The 26,387-nt window shown below is 35.9% G+C and overlaps 1 protein-coding gene across 1 annotated transcript in view; it reads right to left on the reverse strand.

Annotated features, from left to right (window-relative positions):
- Positions 1 to 26,387, reverse strand: part of KPNA4 (karyopherin subunit alpha 4) — a 55,484-nt gene that overhangs the window by 22,872 nt on the left and 6,225 nt on the right. Inside the window, exons 2-7 of the mRNA XM_082458412.1 lie at positions 6,258 to 6,302; positions 5,331 to 5,420; positions 5,197 to 5,226; positions 5,050 to 5,102; positions 2,079 to 2,174; positions 1,476 to 1,561 (exon numbers count right to left, since the gene is read on the reverse strand). Of these exons, the coding sequence (XP_082314538.1) occupies positions 1,476 to 1,561; positions 2,079 to 2,174; positions 5,050 to 5,102; positions 5,197 to 5,226; positions 5,331 to 5,420; positions 6,258 to 6,302 (400 nt within the window). The remainder of the gene's footprint in view (positions 1 to 1,475; positions 1,562 to 2,078; positions 2,175 to 5,049; positions 5,103 to 5,196; positions 5,227 to 5,330; positions 5,421 to 6,257; positions 6,303 to 26,387) is intronic.

The following is a 26,387-nucleotide window of genomic DNA, read 5'->3' on the forward strand; positions in this document are numbered from 1 at the left end:
ACAACTACTGAGCCTGCGCGTCTGGAGCCTGTGCTCCTCAATGGGAGAGGCCGCGACAGTGAGAGGCCCGCGCACCGCGATGAAGAGTGGCCCCCGCTCGCCGCAACTGGAGACAGCCCTCGCACAGAAACGAAGACCCAACACAGCCAAAAATAAATAAATAAATAAATAAATATATAAAAAAAAAAAAAAGAAATTAATTCCTTAAAGATTAGCATTATCTTCAAATTTGAAAAAAACTCCAATTATTAAAATAACTTTTGAATATAGAAATTTAAAATAACATCATATGGGTCTTTAGCCAGGCCAGTGATTCCTGTGCCACGTGAGACCTTCTGAATCAGAAAATGATTCTGTTGCTTAACACAAGGAAAAACAAAGAGACGTTTAACAGAATAATACTGCACTGAACAAATGATTCTTCTATTTCTTTTCTTCCCTCTGATATTGCTCTGAAAAATGCTATTTGAGTACATGTAGATCAATCATGCTTACTTATAGTAAAAAGTAATAAAAAGTAATTCATTTATCCATTACTTTTGGTATATTAAGACAGACTAACAGTGTTAAAACAAATTCTAAGCCTCTTTCTAATCTTTAAGAAACACAAAAGAGAAAGGAAAAAGAGAGATTAAGACATTGTCTTGAGATCATAAAATTAACTAAACAGTCAACTATACAAAGCAAAACCAAAAAAACTAAACCCTAAAATCACCTGAACCCAAAATTAATCAGTTTTATTAAGATTTAAGGAAATTATCTTTTCTATGTAATATTATAATACAAGTGTCTATATAATAAAATCCTCACTGCATAACACTTTTGTTCCCTTTCAAAATCATGACAGTGCTTAAGATTTTAACAGGCTTAGACAAGTATACTGCTTACATATTTGAAGGGGATTTTGAAAGTACCTTCTTTAAAATTATTAATTTCTTTGTTTAGTAGAAGAATCAAATAGTACTTATGAAAATAATTCAAGTTATTACTTTCAATAATTATTTCCCACTTACATTTCTTGGAACATAAAAAACAACCAATCCTATAATAACAATGAAAAAAAAAATTTCAAGCCATTCTCTAAAGTAGGACTACTTTATAAAAGAAGATTTCTTTAAAATGTATAATGGACATCTCATTAACAGTGCCCAACAGGTAGTATGGTAACAGGAAAAACACCTTTATTTATTTAATGTCCTATAAACACAATAATGTAACTACTACTATAATTACGAAATGTTCTCAGATTTAGAATCAAATGAATTTTTCGAAATAGGAAATGTCAGGCAATGGGACAAGATGATCAAAGAAACATACTTGAGTTGGCCTATTTCAACTACCTTATTTGTTACTGAATTCAAAATACTTAATTACTTTATAATATAAATAGCTCTATTCTTTTAGGAAAAGCACTGAGTTTTTTAATTAACTTTTTTTTTGAAAATCACAATTTTGTCTCTTAATAACCAACTTACTGGACTGAACTACCGCTTGAGTTTGTTCAGAGGTTCCAGACGCAATGTTTGTCAAAGCCCATGCAGCTTCAAACTGTAAAGAAGGACTACAAAAAACAAATAATTTTAAACAGCAGGAATTTCTACATTGGACCAAATATCTACCAACCACTCCTCCCCCTAGCATTTTAAAAGTATTAAATATTTTTATTCAAAAGATCTATGCACCCAGTATCTTTTTTTTAACTTCCAATGACTATTTAAAATATCTCTTCGGTATAAAAAGCATACAACCTCCTCAAGTGTCCTTATTTTTAATAAGAACTCTGTATTAAGATACCTGCACATTACTACCCAAACAGTTTTCTCAAGTACCTATCTGGCTAAACTAGTTCTTGCCAATTTTCAAAGCTTAAAAGTTAAATATATCATTCTCAAGTTCCCGTTTGGTCTTTACTTTCCTCTCTTGGTGTAAACATACCTTACACTGTTTTTCACTTTGGCTTCTCAACTCCATCTTATAGCCCTTTTTTTTTTTTTCTTTAAAGACCAAACTAACTACAAGAAAATCTTGTCTTCTGCAAAGGATACATCCTAAATTATTTCTTAAAATAATGTACTTACTTGTCATCTCTTTCAAGACAATGGACTAAAATAGGCAATATTCCAGATTTTATTAAGTCATCAATTGGTGGATTTCGATCACTGGACAAAAGCTTCCTATAAGAGATATAAATATACCCCTTGTGAAACTTAATGACATATAATTAAATTCAAATTCACATTTGATATATTACAATAAACTGAATATTTGGCGCAAATACTCTCCCTGCAAGCTACTTTTTAAATTTATATAATGCAACCTTTTCTCTATTATAAAAAGATTAATTTATAAATTTACAGAGATTATTAATAATTAGGAAAAAAATGGTAAGACATGAACTACTTTTTTTTAAGTTAGGACAAAAGCAGATAGGATGCTGGTACAAGTTTATAGCTGATACTAGTGTCCAGTTCTTCATCCTACTCTATATACCAAATCAAAGGTCATAAAAGCTCAACAACATTCTCATCTCAACAACTAAAGGAAATGAAATAAACACAGCAATACATAGGAAGATATCCAGAGAAATATTGGAGATACTAAGGTGAACAAGACAGACACATCCTTGCTCTCATGGAGCTTAGAGAGTAAAACAACAATACCTAGTGCCCATTTATACATATGGCAGACTGCAGTTTTAGCTGACAAATCCTAAATGTGGCCTAACACAAATCTTCACCAATTTGAATCCCCTGCACTACTATATGAAGACAATGTTTAAACAAGCTTAATCAGATTATTCCCCTATATAAACCAAGTGATGGCTGCTAATTTACTACCCTATCAATGTAAACTCCTTGACTGAGTTTTTTATAACACTCCAAGAACTGGCTCCATCTTATTTATCTAACTAATCTTATTCTCTGTAATTCAACAACAGGTCAGTTGTCTGTCCGACCACTTCAATCTAATTTCTAGGCCCTTCAAATCCTATTCCCCACACTTGGAATGCTCTCTTTTTTGCCTATTCAAACTCTATCTTTTCAAGTTAAATGTTTTCAAAATACCCTCTCTGAATTCCGAGAATATATACACGGCATATGGCTACATTCGCTGTTGAGCATCACTATTTTTAATATAGTTTTGCCTTCCTGATTAGGTTCTAAACTTCTTACCAAAGCAAGAATTATTCCACTTGCTTCGTCACAGTATTTTCCGTAATAAATGGTACGATTCTTTGCACAACGTAGGAAATAAACCCAGTCTTTCTTAATCAAGGTTTCAAATTTAATAAAAGAAATTATTTTTTATTACTTCACTGAGGACATTCTTAAAGAGAAATGGCCCTTTCTCTTTGACTGTAAAATGGCACATACAGTATCTACAATGTATCATCAGTTTGGTGACACTGTCTTGCTCTGTGCTAAGGTGCCAGTAGTTTACCCACAGTTGCTTTTGCAACATCCATGTGAATGTTAACACAGTAAAAACAACAAAAAAAAAGGCAAATAAAGTCTTAGAATTATTGTGAAAATAATACCCCCTGAAGTTATCCCAGGCTCTCCTAGGGATCCACACACTATATTTTGAGATCCCGTCTTAGGAGCCTTAGGGCTTTAATTATCTTACAGAACTCATGTTGAGAAGAGCTGCTCCAATACTATAATCAACTCTGACAATGGTGAACATAATGTATCAATTTCTTAATCATTCTTCCTATTAACATTAATTTGCCATTTTGAGATGTGAAAACTTCTGTGATTTTCTCCCTACACAGCGAAGTCCTCTCTAAGAAGTTCTTCTACCCGTGGTGGGCAACACTTTAATTCTATAATTTCCATATGTGTTCTAGGCCATTTAAAGTGAATACGCAAAAGTAGGAAAGTCTAATAAACATAAAAGGGACTCATGCACTGGATAAGATATTATACAAAACTGTGAAGTTTTTTTCCATTTTAAAATTCTGTAACTAGAATCAATTTCTTGCTTAAGTATCTCTTTCCTACAATTACAACATAGGGTGTTATTCTTTTATTTATAAAAAAACAAAGAGGGCTTCCCTGGTGGCGCAGTGGTTAAGAATCCGCCTGCCAATGCAGGAGGCACGGGTTCGAGCCCTGGTCCAGGAAGATCCCACATGCTGCAGAGCAACTAAGCCCATGCGCCACAACTACTGAGCCTGCGCTCTAAAGCTCACAAGCCACAACTACTGAGCCCATGTGCCACAACTACCGAAGTCCGCGCGCCCTAGAGCCCGTGCTCTGCAACAAGAGAAGCCACCGCAATGAGAAGTCTGCGCACTGCAGTTAAGAGTAGCCCCCGCTCACCACAACTACAGAAAAACCGCGCGCAGCAACAAAGACCCAATGCAGCCAAAAATAAATAAATTAATTTAAAAAAAACAAAGAAACCACTATATTGTACTATGATACAACCATGTCTTCCCCAAGCTATTTATTAATACAAATGTCTCAGTAATAATTTTTTCTTGTTTTTCCCTTAAAATATGAGTGCATAGGTTTTACAATAGAAATGTGCAAAAATAACTAAATATTCTTACACTGACTGAGAAGTGGGAGTCTCTGTAGTCCTAAATCTTAATGTGTACTTCCCTGTACACTGCTACAGTAATCTTTAATTCAATTCATTGTTTGATCAATATGAGGACTGTGAGAAGAATTAGCTACCCGAGCAGGATTTGATGAATCTGACTTTTAATAAAATTAAATACCTATTAATCAGTAAAAGGTAAAAAGCTTTATAAATAATGTTCTTCTATTAGTCTATAGCAATACCCTGTCAAATCAACTTTTCCCTAGCATTTGTACCTATTAGCCACACTAAAGCCTCAATGTATTAGTGAGTTTAGAAAATTGCTAATTTTAATACTCTAAATCAGAGAATAATTTTGAAAATAAATTCAGTTGGTCTATGACTGTTCTTCATTGTTTGTCATCAAAGTCAATATAAGAAACAGGACTACTATATAGTGAAAACCCAAAAGAGAACTCCTGTGTACGTTATAAAATATGTCCTTAAAATTTAACTTACCTAGCAGCTTGAACTGCACTTAACTGAATTCCTTGGTTATCACTTGAAGCATTCTATAAAAAACAAAACAATTTTTGATGCAGATACACAGTAATTAGTTGTTAAGTCCAAGAAATACAAATGAAAAGGGGGGGAAACTCAACTTACTTGAACAATAGCTTCTAGAGAGGTATTTTGCTGGGAAAAAAGAGAAAACTAAGTTAAAAATCACCTTGTAATTCTGTATTTATGTAAAAATTTATCACTGGTATTTTTAAATTACCAGAATAACAATCACTTACCACTCTATAATCGCCATCTATGTCAGAGTCTTCACAAATATCTTCATGTGGTACATTCCTTCTCTTTAAGAGATGTTCATCTCTTTTATTCTTTAAAAAAAAAAAAAAAAAAACTTCAGTTAAATTTTTAAAAGCTAAATACTTTCATACAAAGGTTAGGCAGTCCTGTGCCTACAAAAAAACATGAAGTGACTTTTAAAAGTAAAATGCAAATGCAGAAAATTAAACCAAATTGTGAATTAAACACTTAAGCAACACTAATTTGAGCCCCAAACCCCAAATATTACATTTTTAATGAACCGTGAACAATGTATAAATAAACTAAAAAACAAAATAATTTGATTAAAAAAGATAGTGTACAGTTTAGCCAGAACCAAACATACATATTTATTTAAAAGTACTAAACCATTTTATACATCATCTGGGAGCTTCTCTTTATCACCTAAAAACAAAGTCAAAGCAAAAGTTGGGCAGTTCAAAATCAGACAAAAATCCACAATACCTTACAAAACTTAAGGGCCACTTGAATTTCACTAAAAATGTTTGGGACAAACTTAAAAATATATTCTCAACTAACCTACTTTAATACTTGAAAAGCTGATGAAATTTTTAAGTACCAAGTTCCTTTTATGGAGTAATTACTACTGTAAATAGCAGAACTATTTAGTATGACATATACTTTATATAAATCATTTAAAATTACAGAAGAAAAGATCATTTGATAATGTGTTTATCTCTATATTTGGATAGTAGACAAACTGGATCTTGTCAACTTCAATAGCTTGTCAAATTTAGTCAATCTTTCCATTTTCAAAAGAAAAAGAAATGCCAATTAAGCACTTGAGATTAATATACGTTTGCTAATTTCTATATGCTGTAAGGTTGTTAGAATTATGTTTGAAAGTACCCAATATTAATCAGGCTCACCTTCCTTAATTCAACTACAACTTCATTTCGTTGTCTTCTCATAGTCTACAAGAAATTAAAGAAAATTATTTTTAAAAAAATCACCTCAAATTCCATCACCCAGAGAAAACTGATATTAACATTTTGATGTACATCCCCTTATCTTTTCTTCTACTCGTATATACACATAGTCATATTTTACTCATAATAAAGATTATATTATATAGATGATTTCCTATCTTCATTTCATATTCACATTCTCAAATACTGAACATCACTTTGAAATTAATGGAGCTGTAATATTGGATATATCATAAAAATTTTAAACTGTAACATAAGAATTATTAAAAATACAAAGGTACAAAGAATAAAAGAACCCATAATCTCACTCCCTATATGAACTTCCTATTTAAAAAGTAATATATATACAAGGTAATCTCACCCCCCCATATGAACTCCCTATTTAAAAACTAATATATGTATAAGGTTAGTAAATGCAACTGCTTTAAAAAAGGGGGGGTGGGGGAAGGGGAGAGAACCTTGCTGCCCATTCATAGTTTCTTTCTCTAAAGGTAAACATTGTTAGATTTACTATGATTTTGACACACTTATCTATTTATTCTGATCTTCACCCTATTTTTGTTTATTTATTTAAAGATCGTAAAGATCTTTCATGGTGGTATAGGCAGATCTATTTCATTATCCCTAAGAAGCACATTAATTATTCTACCACATACTGTAACCATTCTGTTTTTTAAAGTGTTTTTCTCATTTTAAAGTTACCTAACATAGAGGACTTCCATGGTGGTGCAGTGGTTAAGAACCCGCCTGCCAATGCAGGGGACACGGGTTCGAGCCCTGGTCCGGGAAGATCCCACAGGCCGTGGAACAACTAAGCCCGCGTGCCACAACTACTAAGCCTGCATTCTAGAGCCCACGAGCCACAACTACTGAAGCCTGTGAGCCTAGAGCCTGTGCTCCGCAACAAGAGAAGCCACCACAATGAAGAGTAGCCCTCACTCGCTGCAACTAGAGAAAGCCCATTGCACTGGATAAGATATTAGGTGAAACATATTTTGCAACAATAATCTGATTTTTATTGGTGATGACAAAAATCACAGGTAATTTTAATAACTACTGAGGTTTACTGGCTACATTATTAACTGAAGGGAATACTGTTTCAGTTAGAAGTTAGTGAAAACAAAGATGTAATTAATTTTTTTCTAAGTTCAGGGGACCTCCTGAATTCCACCCATAGACTCCATGGGAATAAGGACTCAGTAAGGAACTCCTTTCTCCTTTTTAGAACTCCTTTCTAAAAAGTCAATCAGGTCATGTTACTCCCCTCTTCAAAACCATCCAATGGCTCTCCACTTTGGAGTAAATGCCCAGTCATTATAATGGCTTAAGTCTTCCCACCTCACCCCCTCCCTGGTTACCACCTCTAAGATCTCAGCTCCTATCATACTCTCCATTCATTCTGCTGTATCCTCACTAACTTTGCTATTCCTCTAATGCACTGGAAATTCTCTCTTCAAGGCCTTTTCTAATACACTATACAGCAACTGCTAAGAAAATGGACTCCGAGCTCCCAATGCAGGGGGCCCGGGTTCGATCCCTGGTCAGGGAACTAGATCCTGCATGCATGCCGCAACTAAGAAGCCTGCATGCTGCAACTAAGAAGTCTGATGCTGCAACTAAGACTCGGTGCAGCCAAAATAAATAAATAAATAAATAAATATTAAAATAAAATAAAAATACCAAGACAATTAAAAAATACTAATAAGATAGGCTGCAAAATGAATAAAAATAATTAGACAAGTATTACAACAAGAGTTTCAATATTCACCATAGTTTAATCATTACAGCCTTTAAGAAGTAAGAAGAAATATTTTTCTTTTTACAAGTAAGGAAACTGAGGTTTAGAGAAGTTAAACTACTTGGCCAAGGCTACATGGCTAGAAGTGGGACAGCCAGGATTAGAATTCAGACAGTCTCATACAACCCAGTTAACCACTATGCCATATTGTCTCCCACAAGTCTTAAAGTCAAATAGAGTTCAAGCCAATTTTAGAGCCTATGGTTCATTCCAAAGCAAAAGTACTATTATCAAGACAATGCACTTTCGCTGTATCACAATACAAAAACAATAAATAATTCAAATAAACAATAACATAAAACTATGTCCTGTTTCTCACAGAAAATAAAATCTGCAAAATGTACTACTTAAAAGATTTGTTCAGTAAAAGGTAGACTTTTGAGGGACAGAGATTATTTCTAGTCTAGTCTCTAATCCCATCTAAAGAAGTGGGATTAATGTACAGTGAATGGGCTTTAACTTCTTAATAAAGCAAACTATTAATAAATCCTAAACAACTGCTATATATTGACCTAAATATTTATTTACACAATTTTTCCCCATTTTAGTACATCTTACTTATTAAATTTGGAGTTTCTGATAATTTCAAACTCTTAATAAAGGATTTATCAAGACAATTTAGCACTGTAGTTGCTGTGACGTAAGCTTTGGGCTATTACTATCCACAGAAATATTTGCAAAATAAAAGAACTGACAACCTCTTTATAATAGAGCAAGAAAGTTTTCTTCTCTTGAGAGAAAGCTGTTACCTCCAAGGTAAAGAGAAGATTGAATGAAATAGTAAGATAGAAAGATATCCTACGCAACAACCTGGCAGCATTTACCCATGTTTTTTATTGCAAAAAACAAAGTGTCTTAAAAGTGGTATTAGATATTTAGACATTTTCAAATCACAACCCCATCTCGAATCAAGAAGGACTTTTATTTCTCTGAGGTCTCATGAAAGGGATTTATAAGGCTTCTTTTTCTAAATCTTAACTTATCTTAAAGAGCAGGGTTTTTACATACTACATACAAATAGAATAGTTCTGGATTCGCATGACTTAACTGATGCAGTAAGCTGTCAATCAGAATTCCAAAAGGCTGCCAAACTGGCCAAAGGCTTATTTATAGGCCAAAGACTATCTAAAAAACAAAGGCTGTAGATGGTGCCCACCTCCAGCCCCCCACCCCCAATAAAGAGTAGAGTTCAGACTGCTCTGATCATCCAGAATTTTTATATTTCTTTGCTTGTAACACAGCTTCAAAGTTCTAAATTCAGGCAAAAGGGAACAAGAAATTGTCAAAAAATTCAAACAAGTGAATCTTACAGAACACAGAATGGTATTTCCATTTAATAGGTATGTAGTTTTTAAAATTAACAAATAATTACTATGTATCCATTACTGTGCTAGGTTCTAGGGATTAATTACTTTCTCTGCTCCAATGGGGTGAAAAGTAGAGTACTTTCTTTCCAATTTATGGCTAGTTAATTTCTAAGTCACTTTTTATCCATATAATATACTGTTTTCTTTAAAACTTTAAACACTATTAACTTAAGATATGATGATGTAATAATATACTGTATGAAACTGAACGGTTTAAATTTTCTTGAGTAAAAAGCTAGGGTTTAGATCAGTAAGGACTCAGTAAGTCTTACTAGAGAAAAACATTTAAAGAAAATTCTAAAGTTAGTCATTCAAAGGTAAGGAATATAATACTTTGATTTTATTTCATCCAGCCTGTCATTTTTACCCTAGGAATACTGATACTTAGATAATAGCACAAAAAAGCAAAAGAATAAAAAAATTTACCAGGCATTAGATCTTTTGTGAAGTGATGAGCTATATTTTAAAATTGGTATGTAGTAATGTTAGCACAACTCTGAAAATTTGCTAAAAATCATTTAATTGTATACTTAAAATGTGTGAATTTTATGCAAAGTAAACTATATCCCAATAAAGCAGTTTTTAAAAAGTTACACACACACACACACACACAAATCCTCCCCCCAACGTGGATTACTACTGTATTACTACTTAGAGCCTGCTAAAAAGCACACACTCAATTATTCAAATATTTATTAATCACCTACTTGCCAATCACGAGAAATACAAGGATGGACCAGACATAGCATATCCATGGCCTTGAGGAGGTAGTACTCTTATGACAAAAAAGTACAATTTAATAAAATAGTAATAAGGCCTAACATTTAGCAAACATTGGGTGCCAAACACCATTCTAAATGTTACTTGACTTTATTCATTTAAATATATGTAATGTGTTATAACGTGCATACTAATCTTAACAGCAGAGAGACTATGTAATAAAGATGAAATATAAGCTGATGAAATATAAGCTGAATCTTTAAGACTGAATGGAAATTCAGTTAGAGACAGGCATTTCAGGTAGAAAATAGAGCATATACAACAAGAGAGAATTAAAAGTGAGTTACTAGTGTTTTCAACCTAAATAACCATCGCATCCTAAACATAAGTACAACAGCTGTTTAACCCAATAAATATGGTAAACCAAATGCTAAAAATAAATAACTATAAAAGTCTGTTTTCCCAGTTTTTACCTATTTCTCCCTCCTCTCATCTCCACTTGTTGATCTCTCCAGCAGCAGTCATTATGGTGCTTATTTATGCCTTTGCCAAATAGCATATATGTTGTTAAATTGCAGGTGATTAGCAAATAAATTCCAACTTCACATTTATGACAATAAAAAGTTAAATGCTTAATGTTAAATGCTTAAACGTTATATGCTTGCTCAAACTGTGGATTTATTTCTCAGCGATAATATTTATTAATAGCAGCAGTAGGAGAGAAAAGTTCTAATTAGCACTACTAGTGATAGACAAAAGTCTTCATAAGCAGAATCAAGTTCTTATCTCTGACAAGTAAAAAGATGAATGGAGGTTGAGTATAAGAGAAGTTTAAAAGTAAATTCACTGTAGGAGGCCAGATTTAACCTTGGCAAGCTTTTGGAGCAGTTTTAAGAAATAATTTGAATCTACAAATACCATACTTTAAAATGATCCACATGTAAATTATAAGCATTGAAATTTAACTTACTAAATTTATTAAATTACATGAATGTACTTTTTTCAAAATCACAAAGGGACTTCCCTGGTGGCACAGTGGTTAAGAGTCCATCTGCCAATGCTGGGGACACAGGTTCAAGCCCTGGTCCGGGAAGATCCCACATGTTGTGGAGCAACTAAGCCCGTGCGCCACAACTACTGAGCCCATGCTCCACAACTACTGAAGCCCACGTGCTCTAGGGCCCGTGCTCCGCAACAAGAGAAGCCACCACAATGAGAAGTCCATGCACCGCAATGAAGAGTAGCCCCTGCTCACTGCAACTAGAGAAAGCCCACACGCAGCAATGAAAACCCAACGCAGCCAAAAAATAAATTAAAAAAAAGATAAAAATCACAAAAATGTTAGAAACTGTTAATAATTGTTAACTCTAAGGAATGGCATTGCAGTAGAGTTTCACTATCTAATCAATATTCAAACAACAGGGAAATACATTAAATTCAAAAGTTATACATATCTATTTGGAAAAGTTAGAAAACAAAGGTAAGAAGAAAAGGAAAAAGTTAAATTTCCTAAGTTTTCTATATTCACCTACCTTGTACAAGAGGTGTATATACACACACACATAACAGAGGAGAAAATACATGAATACATACATGTCTTCCCCCAGGATGGGTAACTACCATATGGCTAAACTACTAGTATATGGCTACTAGTCCCAGCTCTACCTTTTATTACTGTAATCTTAGTCAAGTTACCATGTTTATGGGCATTAATTCCTTCATCTGTAGAGTGAAGGGATTCTAACATCTTTTATGTCTCAAAAATTGTATCAATGTTATCAACTTCAAAAAACAAAGTCACAAAAATATTTAAAATTGCCATTAGTACAAGTTGCTACCCATGGCAATAACTTCTATGCTAAGAACACTGAGAAAGCCATAGCTCAAAATTCTAAACAATGAAAAAATATTGCGTGGCTCTGGCATAGCTGCTGTGTGTTTTCACATCTTGCAGGGTTTTTTTGGCCTTAAATTATGCTGCAAATGACAAAAGGACATGGAAATCATTGAGCTTTCAATAGATTTGGTAACCGAGATCATTACCAAACAAATGAACTCTGTGTGTATGTGTGTCTGTGCATGTGTGTTGCTGGCAAGGAGGAGGTGTTTGGTAGGGAAAGAAAAAAGGTTAAGCAATGACCGTAAGTTTGGTGAGACACATATGACCAACCCTCTCAAAGATGGGAAATGTTGCAAGGTGAACTTTCAGAATCACATAGAAAGTGATTAAGGACAACACATAGAGAAACCTGTTACACCAAACAACACATGTTTGAATTTTATATGAGCAAAAGGGAAGGTACTCCCCTCTCTTTTAGAATGAGACTGATCAAAACCTGGCAAGAGTGATCATTTCTCTTCAAAGGTTTTGAGTACTTTATAGAAGAAATACAATTTCAGGAACTGACTGAATAACAAGTTGAAGAAAACACACGGGAAAGACATTGGGAAAAACTACGAAGAACAGGAAACCAAATGAGATTAAACCAAGTTAAGGAAGTCAACAGAACCCAAGCTTTACAACACTGCTAAAGAAATCTGCTATCTCTGCTTATGTGGTGCATTCTCACATGAGAAAACCAATTATTATTTCCATTTACAAAACAAGATCAGATTAAAATAAAACATGAAAACCAGGAGATTAAGGAATATTTTCCTTGTACGTATATTTTATGAATATAATCAATTCAAATTCATGGTTTTGTTACAGAAAAATCTACACAAATATCATTGTAGGATTTTGTAAACTGGAAAAAATAGAAATCATTTAAACTATCTCATTTTATAGTGACTTGTCCAAGGCTCAGATTATCCTGGCCCCAGACCAATGTTCTTTATACTAGACTATACTACCTTTTCATTCTAGGTCTGCTTCTGTTGCATATCTCTTCAAATAAGCTACTTTTCCTTCTTTTTCCTCAGGATTTTCAAAATATTAATTTTTCTCTGTGAACTTACGTTCAAAGACTTTCACAATGGCAACAGAAAAACTTCATTAAAAGGCAAATCACTGAATTACTTTACTAAAACACCATTTGAGAAGCATTAACTCTAATTATGCTCACATACTAAACAGATGTGTACATCTACACAAAAAACCAGTAATTCACCCAACAAATGTTTACTGACCATTATATACCATAAACTGTTCTCAGTGTTAAGGACACAGCAGGGAACTAAAGGATAAAAATCTGTCTTCACAGAACCTAGTGTGGGGAAAGACAATAAATAAAACTAAAATATATAGTATGTTAGATAGTGACAAATATTAGAGAGAAAAAATATAAAGCCAAGAAAGTGGATTTTTTTTTAACTTAAAAAAAATGTTTAAAGAATATTTATTTGGCTCCTCCAGGTCTTAGTTGCAGCGTGCAGGATCTAGTTCCCTGACCAGGGATTGAACCTGGGGCCACTGCATTGGGAGTGTGGAGTCTTAACCACTGAACCACCAGGAAAGTCCCAAGAAGAGGGATATTTTTAAGTAAAGACCTTAAGATGAGTAAGCAAGCCATGCTGGTAATTTGGCAGAAAGTATTCAAGGCAGAGGAATTAGCAAGTAAAAAAGGACCAGACATGAGAGAAAAGGAAAGGCAAAGAATCCAGGTGGCTGACATGCAATGAACAGAGGAGAAGGAAATGGATGGCCACTGTAAAGATTTTGGCATTTACTCTTAGTGCGATAGAAAGCCACTGATGGGTTTTGAGCAAAGGAGACATCATACTCTGACTTAAAACAGAATCATTCCAGCTGCTGTGTTAGGAATACACCATAACTGTAGTAATCCAGATAAGAGATAATAGTTTGGAGCAGAGTGATAGCAGAGGAGATATGAGATGCGGATTCTGAAGATTGATATATTCCGAAGACTGAATCTACAAAATTTGCTAATTAATGGGCTGGATAAGACTGTGAAAGAGGAAACAATGAGGAATGGAAGGTTTTTGGTCCAAGTAAGTGAAAGATGGAACTATCATTTACTGAGATGGGGCAGACTGAATGATAAGCAGGTTTGGAGAGTAATATGACTTTTGAACATGCTAAGTTTAATATACTTATAATGAATCAAAATGAGTCAAGAAGTCAGTTTGAGCCTAGGTTTCAAGGAAGAGGTTAGGACTAAAAATATCAACTTAGAAAGCTGGCTGTGTATAAATCGTATTTAAAACCAGGTGATTTGATAAGATTATCTACAGAGTGAGCATAACTTCAGGCACTTTAAATATTAAGGGGCAGAGGACTAAGAAGGAACAGTCAGTGAGACAGAAGGCAATAGGAATCTGTGCAAATCTGGAATCAAGTGAAAAAAAATTACTTTTCAAGGAAGCATACATAATTAACTATGTCAAATGGTACTGATAGGTCAAATAAGACGAGGACTGAGAACCAACAGATTACTGTATATTTACTTTATAATTTAATATAAATATAATTTATAATATAACTTAATATAATATAATTTAATATGGCTTGTCATCACAGATCTACTATGAATCCCACCCCAAATCTACTATGAATCCTGGTCTGTTCCTGTTACCATTTATTCCCATCCCTGGACACTTAATAAGCTGAAAAATACTACCCAAGACTCAAAGCTTCTAACCCACATGTTATTTACTGTGCTACAGTACTGTACCTGAATAAGTTACAGAACCAAAGGTGAGCTCTGGTATCTACACAACACAGATTTCTCCAAATGAAAACAAACCCCTCTCTCTAGCCCTTCCTTGTTCTCTTAAGCCACTCTGCAAGCAGTCTTATTTCTGACTAGGTCGTATATTTCAGGACAAGACTAAATTTGTGTAAATAATGGTTCCCCCTCCATCAATGCAGTCAATGAAGTAGACTACATTTTAACATATATATTCCCAAAAGAACCACTTCTGTAAGTATGAAATTATTTTTTAAAAATGTCAAATATACAAAAAAGTAGAGAAAATCATAAGATACTCATGTATCAATAAATATCACTATTTTGTCCTATTTGCTTTATTTTTTAAAGAAATAAGAATTTCTAAGTGTTACAGATACTGCTGAAACCTCATTCCAACCTCAACCCTCTCCACTCCCCTTCCCCTTTTGCCTCCCTAGAAGCAACCATTTTTCTGAATTCTCATGAGTGTTTTGACTGTATATCAACACATCTATAATAGTTTGAATACATTTAACATTTAATATGAATAATATCATGCCATACATACCTTTTTGAAAAGTAAACTTTAGAGCAGTTTTAAGCCCACAGAAAAACTGAACAGAAAGTACAGAGTTCCCATGTATTCCTCGCCCCTCCTCCACTATCAACATTCTGTACCAGGGTGGTACCTTTGTTACAAATGACGAACCTATGACACATCACTATCACCCAAAGTCCATAGTTTACATTAGGGTACATTCTACAGGTTTTGACAAATATAAAATAACATGTATCTACCATTTTTATAGTATCATACAGATTAGTTTCACTGCCCTAAAAATCCTCTGTACTCTGCCTACAGTCTCTGGAAACCACTGATCTTCCACTGTCTCTACAATTTTGCCTTTTCCAGAATGTCATATAGTTGGAATCATACAGTAGGTGGCCTTTTTAGATTGGCATCTTTCATTTAGTAGTATATATTTAAGCGTCTTCCATGTCTTTTCATAGTTTGATAGAACATTTTTTCTTAGTGCTGAAAAATATTCCATTGTCTCAATGTATCACAGTTTACTTACCTTCATTTGCATAAAAACCAAAGAGTGTGATTAATGAATTGTATGGTAAGAGTATGTTCAGTTTTGTAAGAAACCTTGCCAAACTGTCTTTCAACATGGCTGTACCAACTTGTATTCCCACCAGCAATGAATGAGACTTCCCCTTGCTCCACATCCCCATTAACATTGGTTGTCAAGTGTTTCTTCTTTCTTTTTTTTAAATTGTGGTAAAATACACGACATAAAACGTACTATCATAACCATTTTTAACTAAAAAATTTTTATTAAAAAATGTAAAACTTGCCATCGTACTAATTCTTAAGTGAAAAGTTCAGTAAAGTACATTCGCATTTTTGTGCGCCTTATGTCCAAAACTCTTTTCATCTCAATAAACTGAAACCCTATAACCTATTAAACATCAACTCCCTATTTCCCCTTCCCCCCGGCAACCATTAAGCTACTTTCTGTTTCTATGAATTTTGCTATTCTAGGTACCTAATGTAAGTGGAATTGTACAATTTTTGCTTTTTGTGACAGCATAATGGCTTCAAGTTTCACCCACATTGTAACGTGCCAGAATTTCCTTTCTTCTTAAGTGAGAATATTCCATTGCATGCATATACCACATTTTATTTGTCCATTCACCCACTGAAGGACACTTGGTTTGCTTCCACCTTTTGACTACTGCAGATAATGCTGCTATGACTATTAAGGGTACAAATACCTCCCTTCAAGTCCTTTTCAATTCTTTTGGGTATATTCCGAACCCAGGAGTGGAGTTGCTGGGTCATATGGTAATTCTATTTTTAATTCTTTGAGGCATCACCATACCATTTTCCATAGTGGCTGAACCATTTTGCATTCTCACCAACAGTGTACCATGGTACCAATTTCTCCACGTCTTCATCAACGCTTGTTATTTTCTGGGGTTGTTTTTTTTTTTTTTGGATTTTGTTTTTTCAGTAGTTATTCTAATGGGTATGAGGTGGTATCCCATTGTGGTTTTGATCTGCATTTCCTCAATAACTAGTAATATTGAACACCTTTTCATATGCTTGTTGGCCACCTGTATATCTTCTCTGGAGATATGTTTATTCAAATCCTTTGCCCATTTTAAAATAGAGGGTTTTTTTTGTTATTGAGTTGTAGGAGTTCTTTATATATTCTGGATATTAACCACATATTAGATGTGCAAGTATTTTCTCCCATTCCGCCAGTTGCCTTCTCACAACGTTGACTGGGTCCTTTTATGTACAGAAATGTTAACGTTTGATGTAGTCCAATTTACCTATTTTCTCTTTTGTCACCTATGCTTTTGGTGTCATATCCAAGAAATCACTGCTAGTTTCATGTCATGATGCCTTTGTCCTATGTTTTCTTCTAAGAGTTTTATTGTTTTGTCTTATATTTAGGCTCTTGATACATTTTGAGTTATTTTTTGTATATGGCGTTAGGTTAGGGTCCAACTTCATTCTTTTGCTTGTGGATATCAAATATTCCCAGCACCATTTGTTGAAAAGACTGTCCTTTTACCACTGAATGGTCTTGGCACCCTCACCAAAAATCATTTGCCCATACATGCTAGGGCTTATTTCTGGGCTCCCCATTCTATTCCATTGGTCTATATGTCTGACTTTATGCAAATACCACAGTTTTCATTACCGCAGCTTTGTACTAAGTTTTAAAATCAGGAAGTATGAGACCTCCAACTTTATCTTCTTTTTCAAGATTACTTTTGGCTATTTAGGGCCCGCTGAGATTCCACATGAATTTTAAGATGGATTTTTCTATTTCTACAAATAATACCACTGAGATTTTGATAGAAACTGCATTAAATCTGTACACCACTTTGGATAGTACAGACATTTAACAATAATAAGTCTTTCAATCCATGAACACAGTATGTCTTTCCATTTATTTGTGTCCCCTTTAATTTCTTTCAGCAACATTTTACAGTTTTCAGTGTAAAAGTTTTTCTTCTCATTGGTTAGTTTTATTCCTAAGTATTTTATTCCTTTTGATGCTACTGTAAATGGGTATGCCTCTCAATTTCCTTTTCAGGTTGTTCCTTGTTAGTGTTTGTTAATTTTATATCCCACAAGACTGTGTCCCAATGGTTCTCACCCAGGGTGATTTTGCCACTCAGGAGACATTTGGTAATTTCTGGAGACAATTTTGGTTTTTACAACTTGGGGGGAAGGGGACAGACGTGCTACTGGCATCAAATGGGCAGAGGCAAGGGATGCTGCTAAACATCCTACAACGCACAGGGAAGTTTCCCACAACAAAGAATTATCTGGCCCAACATGTCAATAGTGCCAAACTTGAGAAACTTTGCTATATTCTACTATGAGTTATTCTCATTAGAACCCAAATTAAGTCCAAATATATTTCAAAATGTACACAAGAAAAAGGAAACATTCCAAAAGATTAACAGCAGTAAGATTATGGAGGATTATTTTATTTTTCCATTTTTCTAAAAAATTTCTACAATTACCATGCCATTACCATTTCAAGAGAAAAAAATTAGCTTGGAACTTTCCTGATGGTCCAGTGGGTAAGACTCTGAGCTCCCAATACAAGGGGCCCAGGTTTGATTTCTGGTCCGGGAACTAGATCCTACATGCATGCCACAACTAAGAAGCCCACATGCCACAACTAAGAAGCCTGAGTGCCGCAACTAAAAAGCCCGCATGCCGCAACTAAGAAGCCCACATGCCGCAACTAAGAAGCTCACATGCTGCAACGAAGATCCCACGTGCTGCAACAAAGCCCCAGCGCAGCCAAAATAAATTAATAAATAAACATTTTTAAAAAGAGAAAAATTAACTTGATTTGAAAAATTTGATTTAGTCACTAATTCTAATCAAAGCACATGACTTTTTTTTTCTTTTTTAAAGTTGCCTTTGACTTCCACAAGTATTTACTTAAGTGCCACTTATCTGCCAGGCTCTGTGACAAGAATTAAGAATAGAGTGGGGGCTTCCCTGGTGGCACAGTGGTTAAGAATCCACCTGCCAATGCAGGGGACACGGGTTCGAGCCCTGGTCTGGGAAGATCCCACATCGCGGAGCAACTAAGTCCGTGTGCCACAGCTACTGAGTCTGCGCTCTAGAGCCCACGAGCCACAACTACTGAGCCAGTTCGCCTAGAGCCGGTGCTCTGCAACAAGAGAAGCCACCGCAATGCGAAGCCGGCGCTCCACAACGAAGAGTAGCCCCCACTCGCCGCAACAAGAGAAAGCCCGCGCACAGCAACAAGGACCCAACGCAGCCAAATAAATAAATAAATTTATTAAAAAAAAAAAAAGAATAGAGTGGTATACAAAATAGACAAGGTTCATACTCTCAGGGAGCTTATAGTCTGATGAGAGAATTTAACATTGAGTAAATACACTAACAAATTACGATACGTATTCTTTTTTTTTTTTTTAAAGATTTATTTATTTATTTATATTTATTTTTGGCTGTGTTGGGTCTTCATTTCTGTGCGAGGGCTTTCTCCAGTTGCAGCGAGCGGGGGCCACTCTTCATCGCGGTGCGCGGGCCTCTCCCGTTGCGGAGCATAGGCTCCAGACGCGCAGGCTCAGTAGTTGTGGCTCACGGGCTTAGTCGCTCCGCGGCATGTGGGATCTTCCCAGACCAGGGCTCGAACCCGTGTCCCCTGCATTGGCAGGCAGATTCTTAACCACTGCGCCACCAGGGAAGCCCTATGATACGTATTCTTGAGGAAAACAACAGTGGGATTTAACTTTCAACTAGCCTGTTCAGGGATGGCCTCTAAGTAAATGATATTGAAGATTCAAAAGATGAGAAATAACCAGGCAGGCGAAGGAAAGGGGATGAAGATAAAGGGAGTGGGAAGGGCATTCTGACAGAGCAGCATGTGTGAAAGGCCTGAAGAAGAGAGGGCTATTAATGTGTTAGAGGAATTAAAAGAAGATGAGTGAGAGCATAGTAAAAGGAGATAATAAGTGAGAGAGGTAGGAGAAGGAGACAGGGACCAGATTTGGCAAGGCCTTAAAGGTCTCAGTAAGGAGTTTGAAAGCTAAATGTGGTGGGATGCAACAGAAGCAGATGAGGAGCGTTGATATGATTTACTTATTTTTTAAAAGAACCACGCTGGTTATTTTATGAATTAGAGCAGAGCAATAGCAGAAATAAGGCAACCACTGTAGAGATGAAGTAATAATGATTTGCCCCAGATTTTAACAGTGAGTACAAAGCAAACAGAAAAGTTAAGAATGGAGTGACATTGACTAAATAACGTCATACTTACAACCTTATCATAGAGAAACTTCTCTTTCCAGGGATGTTGTTGCAAAGCCAGCAAAGGGTGTTACTTATGTGACACCCCTCTTCCCCACACCACAGCTGACTGGTGGAGGAGGTGAAGGGGAAAAGCCAATCCATAAGTAGGCCAGCAGTAAAAACAATCTGCCTCAGTTTGGGCAGAGCTTATCAGCATAAGCAGATTCTCTCAGTAATTCAACACGAAGATTATATAAAGACTAAGAGAGTCAGTACCTAGGAAAAATAAAATTTAGTAGCTGAATTAGTGGCTGGCAGAGCAGTAGAGCAAAGATCCATGAATTCCTACCAAGATACTCCTACCTGAAATATCTGGGATAATGTGAGAACTGGTTCCTTAATGTTCCTAACACCCCACCCTTATTTGACATAGTCTGAATAAGGGTGTTCCTTGTATTCTCTCTCTCTTTTTTTTCTTTTTTGGCCGCGTAGCGGCTTGTGGGATCTTAATTCCCCGACCAGGGACTGAACTCAGGCCCCTCAGCAGTGAAAGCACCAAGTCCTAACCACTGGACCGCCAGGGAAGTCCCTATTCCTTGCATTTTTAAAAGCTTAATCAAAGAAAGTATCCACTAAAGAGGGATTTTAATTTTACAGAAATTGAGGCTAAAAAAATTATTATAAAGCTTTCCTGATGGCATATAGCTCATGAGATGCAATCCTAGGCCTTCTCATTCTAAAAATCAACCTTTCCCACAAATCTTAAGGGAAGAGTTACTGGATGCCACACATTTAGGATATCCTTTCCTTTCAAATTTAAGGTATGTTATTTATTATAAATTTGAGTTTAGGAAAGAAAGATAAGGAATCTACTACAACACTAGCTCACAGTGGTTAAATATCACCACAGGGTCAGTTTAGAGCAGGGATCTGAGAAATCTTGACCTTCTAGAATGTAAAACCATGAGAATAGGAATTTAGCCTGTGTTATTCATTGCTCTAGCCTCACTGCTTACAACAGAACCTCAGACACAGAAACTGAGTAATTATTTGCTGAACAAATGAATTCAATACAGGGAAGGGTAGATGAAAAGTGAGTGAAAAAGAGCTGCCAAGAGTTCACCTGTGACCCTTAGGTAGTAGAAAGTTGCCACAATCCCTACTTATTTCTCTTAATTAAGCTACAACTTTAGTGAGATATAATTCACATACTATAAAATTCACTCATTTAAAGTGTAAAATTCTGTGGTTTTTAGTATATTCACAAAGTTGCACATCAATCACCACCATCCAATTCCAGATCATATTCTTCACCACAAAAAGCCCTATACCTATTAGCAGCCAGTCCCCATGTGCCCCTTGTCCCAAGGCCTTGGCAACCACTAATCAACTTTGTCTCTTTGGATTTGCCTATCCTGGACATTTCGTATAAATGGAATTACAGAATATCTGATCTTTTGTGACTGGCTTCTTAACATTTTTTCAAGGTTAATCCATGTAGTAGCATGTAGCAGTACTTCATTCCTTTTTATGGTAGAATAATATTCCACTGTATGCATATCCAGGTTTTGTTTATCAATTCATCAGTTGATGGACATTTGGGTTGTTTCCATGTTTTGCCTATTTTAGATAATGCTACTATGAACATTCATGTACAAGTTTTTGTGCAGACACTTGTTTTCAATTCTTTTGGGTTTTATACCTAGGAGTGGAACTGCTGGGTCACATGTTAACCCTTTAACTTTTTAAGGAACTACCAAACTGCATTCCAAAGCGGCTGCACCATTTTACATTCTCATCAGCCATGTATGAGGGTTCCACTTTCTCCACATCCTCATCAACACCTGTTATTGTCTATCTTTTTGCTTACAGCTATGCTAGTAGGTGTGAAGTGGTATCTCATTATGGTTTTCAGCTTAATGACTAATGCTGTTGGATCATACTTATTTGTTTATTGGTCCTAAATAAGCTTTGTCATAATTTAAAGATAATACCATTTTAAAGCTGGAGAACAAAAGGGAATTGGAAAAAATTATTCAAGACATTAAGAGAAAAAAGTGTGAAAACTCTGATATAAGACATTTGAGAAAACAGTTGATCAACAATGAACTCAATTCTGTAGCTATACCTGTGAACACCTCTACATAATAGTCAAAGGCAAAATAAGAAACCATTCTACATCTGTATTGGATGGTAGTGCTTTATAATTTTGTCTTCAATAGGCTTTTTCTTCCGTTCTTCTTACTCTAACAGACAGACCCCTCATTCTTTGGAGAAACCTGTGGTTTAAGTGGAGGTACCAACACCCTCCCCCAACAAAAGCACCCCCCACACACACACAGCTGGCCTATGACACATGACTTTGTGCTGGCCAATCACAGAACCACATTCCTCTGCCCACAGTGATTAATTCAGGTGTAAGTATGCAATCAAATCTTGATCAATCAGAGTCCTCCCTAGACTTTCATTAGAACTCTTATAATGTGAGCTATGTCTTCGAACTTACTGGGTTATGAGAGCCAGATTCCCCACTTCGCTTTAACTAATTTGAGCTGGGTTTCTGTTCCCCAAAACAAAACCGTATAATATTAAAAAATCAGCTCTTTCAGCCTGAAGCTATCAGACCTAACTTTTAATATCAACATTATGGAAAAAGAGTTTATGGTATTCAAAGCCACTATTCTAAACAAAGACAGAAAATATTGGGTTTCATAATTACTAAAGAACCAAGAGTAATGTAACAATTATTCAAAAATCTTAAGACTTTATTTTGCTTTCTTCTTTTCTGGACCTGCAACAGCTGAAAGTGGCTAAAGAGGAACAGGGGAATAGGCAGGATGGGTGGCAAAAAGGTTAGGATCATTTAATACAACCAGGTAGAGGCTAGCTGTAGGGCCTTCAGGATACAACTACTGTAACTAAATTCACGTAACACTTACTTTAAGGAACCATACATGCTGTAAAAACTGAAACAAGTATTAAGAGTAGATACTGGGCAACTAAAGCTTTCATTTAAAGAACTAGAAACTGAGACAGAACATAATTTGCTTTCTAATATTAAAAATATGTCTATCATCAAATTATGAAACACCACATTATCTTAGGATTCTGACTTTTGTTAATACAAATTTAAAGAAATTTCAGGTTTGCCAAAATATACCATTATTGAAAATGTAATTTACATCAAGTTCAATGTAAATTAAATTTAGGGTAAAAGTGATAGCTAATCAAATTTTGTCCTAACAGTAAACAAACAGTAACAGAAAACAGTTTAGCATTGTAAATAATCAAGCTAATCTTATAGTACCAGTAAATGTGTATGGCCTTAAACCATTTTTCATTACGTGTATCAAATAGTGTGAATAAGAGCTATTTTCTGGTTAAATTTACAGTCTTGTGGGACAACAGTTACAAAATCTTCATAAAGTATTTACTAACCTACTTACAACACAGGATTAGAGAAATGAAGTCAGAAACTAGTAATTCTGTGACAATTTGGTTAAGCATACAGGAGAAAGTAGGCTTTCACTTGAGTGCTAATGAAGGGAAAAAGAAGCCTTCTCCAATTCATGTGATGTGATTTGAATTATGGTGCACAGTGGTACAAAAGGAACTGCAAACAAAATGTTAATCTGACAGGGAACACAGGGGGTTATTTGGATGTAATGTATGATGAAGCAAGTTGGTAGAAATAAAAGCAGCCACCATTCACTCTACCTGCACTATAGGCCAAGCACTATTAAGCATTTAAGTAGTTTAAAGAGATTAAGTTAACTTCCATAACTATTAAACAGAGGAACTAGGGTTCAAATCCAGGTGTGACTCCATAGTCCATGTTATTTAACTGTGATACTATAAAGCCTTTCAAGAGTCTTTTATTAATTAAAAGTGACAATCACCTATAACAGAAGCAACAATAATAAACACAGACAGTGATTCTCAAAGTGTGGTCAGTGGGCCCCTGTGGGGACACTGAGACCTTGTCAGAGGGTCCACAAGGTCAAAACTATTTTCTTAAATTACTACTACTAATTTTTTTTTTATTATGTTAACATTTGCACTGTACTGCACTGCAATAGGTAAAGCCGCTGGTGCTTTAGCATGAATTAAGGCAATGTCACCAAGCTGTAATAATAGTCATTGTGTTTCAGTTAAAAAGAAAAAAGCCTGTTCACTGAAGAATGTCCTTGATGAGAGGCTTCCCTGGTGGCGTAGTGGTTAAGAATCTGCCTGCCAACGCAGGGAACACGGGTTCAAGCCCTGGTCCGGGAAGATCCCACATCCCGCGAAGCAACTAAGCCTGTGTGCCACAACTACTGAGCCTGTGCTCTAGAGCCCGCACGCCACAACTACTGAGCCCGCGTGCCAAACCCACTGAAGCCCGTGCACCTAGAGCCCGTGCTCCACAACAAGAGAAGTCACTGCAATGAGAATCCCGCGTACCTCAACGAAGAGTAGCTGCCGCTCACTGCAACTAGAGAAAGCCCGTGCACAGCAACAAAGACCCAACGCAGCCAAAAATAAATAAAATAAATTTTAAAAAAAAGAAAAAAATGTTAAAAAAAAAAAGAGTAATGTCCTTGATGAAACAGTAAAAAAATTACTTTTATTAAAAACCGGCCTTTCCTTTCTAAAATTTTGTGATAAAATGGGGATTACACATAAACCATTTCTACAGTATACCCCCTTCTGCAGTAGGATGACTGTTTCAGGAAAAAGTATTTGTGGGACTGTTTTGAGTTGCTAATTGAACTAGCCACTTTTTTCATGGAACATCATTTTTACTTCAAAGAACAACTGAGAGACAAATTATGGCTATTCAGAAAGTGTCTGGCAGATGTTTTCACAAAAATGAGCAAAGTGAACTTATGGCTTCAAGGAAAACAACTTAAAGTATCTCTTGCTAATGACAAAATTTGAGCTTTCAAGTGAAGATAAGAATTTTGGAAAACTTGTATCTACCACTGTGAGCTTGACAGATTACCAATATTTAAGATTTTTCTGATGAGCTATGTGGCGATGCTAATAATTGTGAATTTTCATTGTAAAATAAAATGTGTCAGCATTCGGAAGATCTACACAACTCACTGAACTAATATTTTCCAAATGACCAACACATGATGTTACAAAATCAGGCATGTCCAAGTGCAAGACAGACCAATGGATTTTAATGTAACAAAGTAAGAAAAGTTTACTAATATGGTTTCACATTCCACATTGCAACTAACTTTTAAGCAAGTGTTATTTCTGGAGTTTTGGCATATATGGTATGATATGGTATATCAAAGAATAATTTCCTTAATTATCTGAAAAGGCTATTAAACGTTCCTCCCTTTTCCAACTGCCTACTGTGTGAAATCGGATGTTCTTCATATACTTCAACCAAAAGAACATACCAAAAGACTGAATTCAGAAATAGATATGAGGGGGCTTCCCTGGTGGCGCAGTGGTTAAGAATCCACCTGCCAATGCAGGGGACACGGGTTGAGCCCTGGCCCGGGAAGATCCCACATGCCGCAGAGCAACTAAGCCCGTGCGCCACAACTACTGAAGCCCGTGTGCCACAACTACTGAAGGCTGCGCGCCTGGAGGCTGTGCTCCGCAACAGGAGAAGCCACCGCAATGAGAAGCCCTCGCACTGCAATGAAGAGTAGCCCCCGCTCGCGGGAACTAGAGAAAGCCCGCCCACAGCAACAGAAGACCCAATGCAGCCAAAAAATAAATAAATAAGTGAAATAAATCTAAAAAAAAAAACAAAAAAGAAAGAAACAGATATGAGAATTCAGCTATCTTTACTGGAGCCAAACATTAAAGAGACTCAAAAAAATGTTAAACATGGCCATTCTTCTCACCAAATTTTCTGGGTTTTGAAAAATAAGTTATCTTCGGTTAGAAATTTATGTTTATATAAAACAGCTTTGGGACCTCCCTGGTAACGCAGTGGTTAAGAATCACCTGCCAATGCAGGGGACACAGGTTCGAGCCCTGATCCGGGAAGATCCCACATGCCGCAGAGCAAGTAAGCCCGTGCGCCACAACTACTGAGTCTGCGCTCTAGAGCTCGCGAGCCACAACTACTGAGCCCGTGTGCCACAACTACTGAAGCCTGTGTGTCTAGAGCCCATGCTCCACAACGAGAACCCACCGCAGTGAGAAGCCCGTGCACCGCAACAAAGAGTAGCCCCTACTCGCCGCAACTAGAGAAAGCCCACGTGCACAGCAACGAAAACCCAAAGCAGCCAAAAA

This window comes from Balaenoptera physalus, assembly GCF_965194825.1.
Source record: "Balaenoptera physalus genome assembly, chromosome: 4".
Lineage (NCBI taxonomy): Eukaryota > Metazoa > Chordata > Mammalia > Artiodactyla > Balaenopteridae > Balaenoptera > Balaenoptera physalus.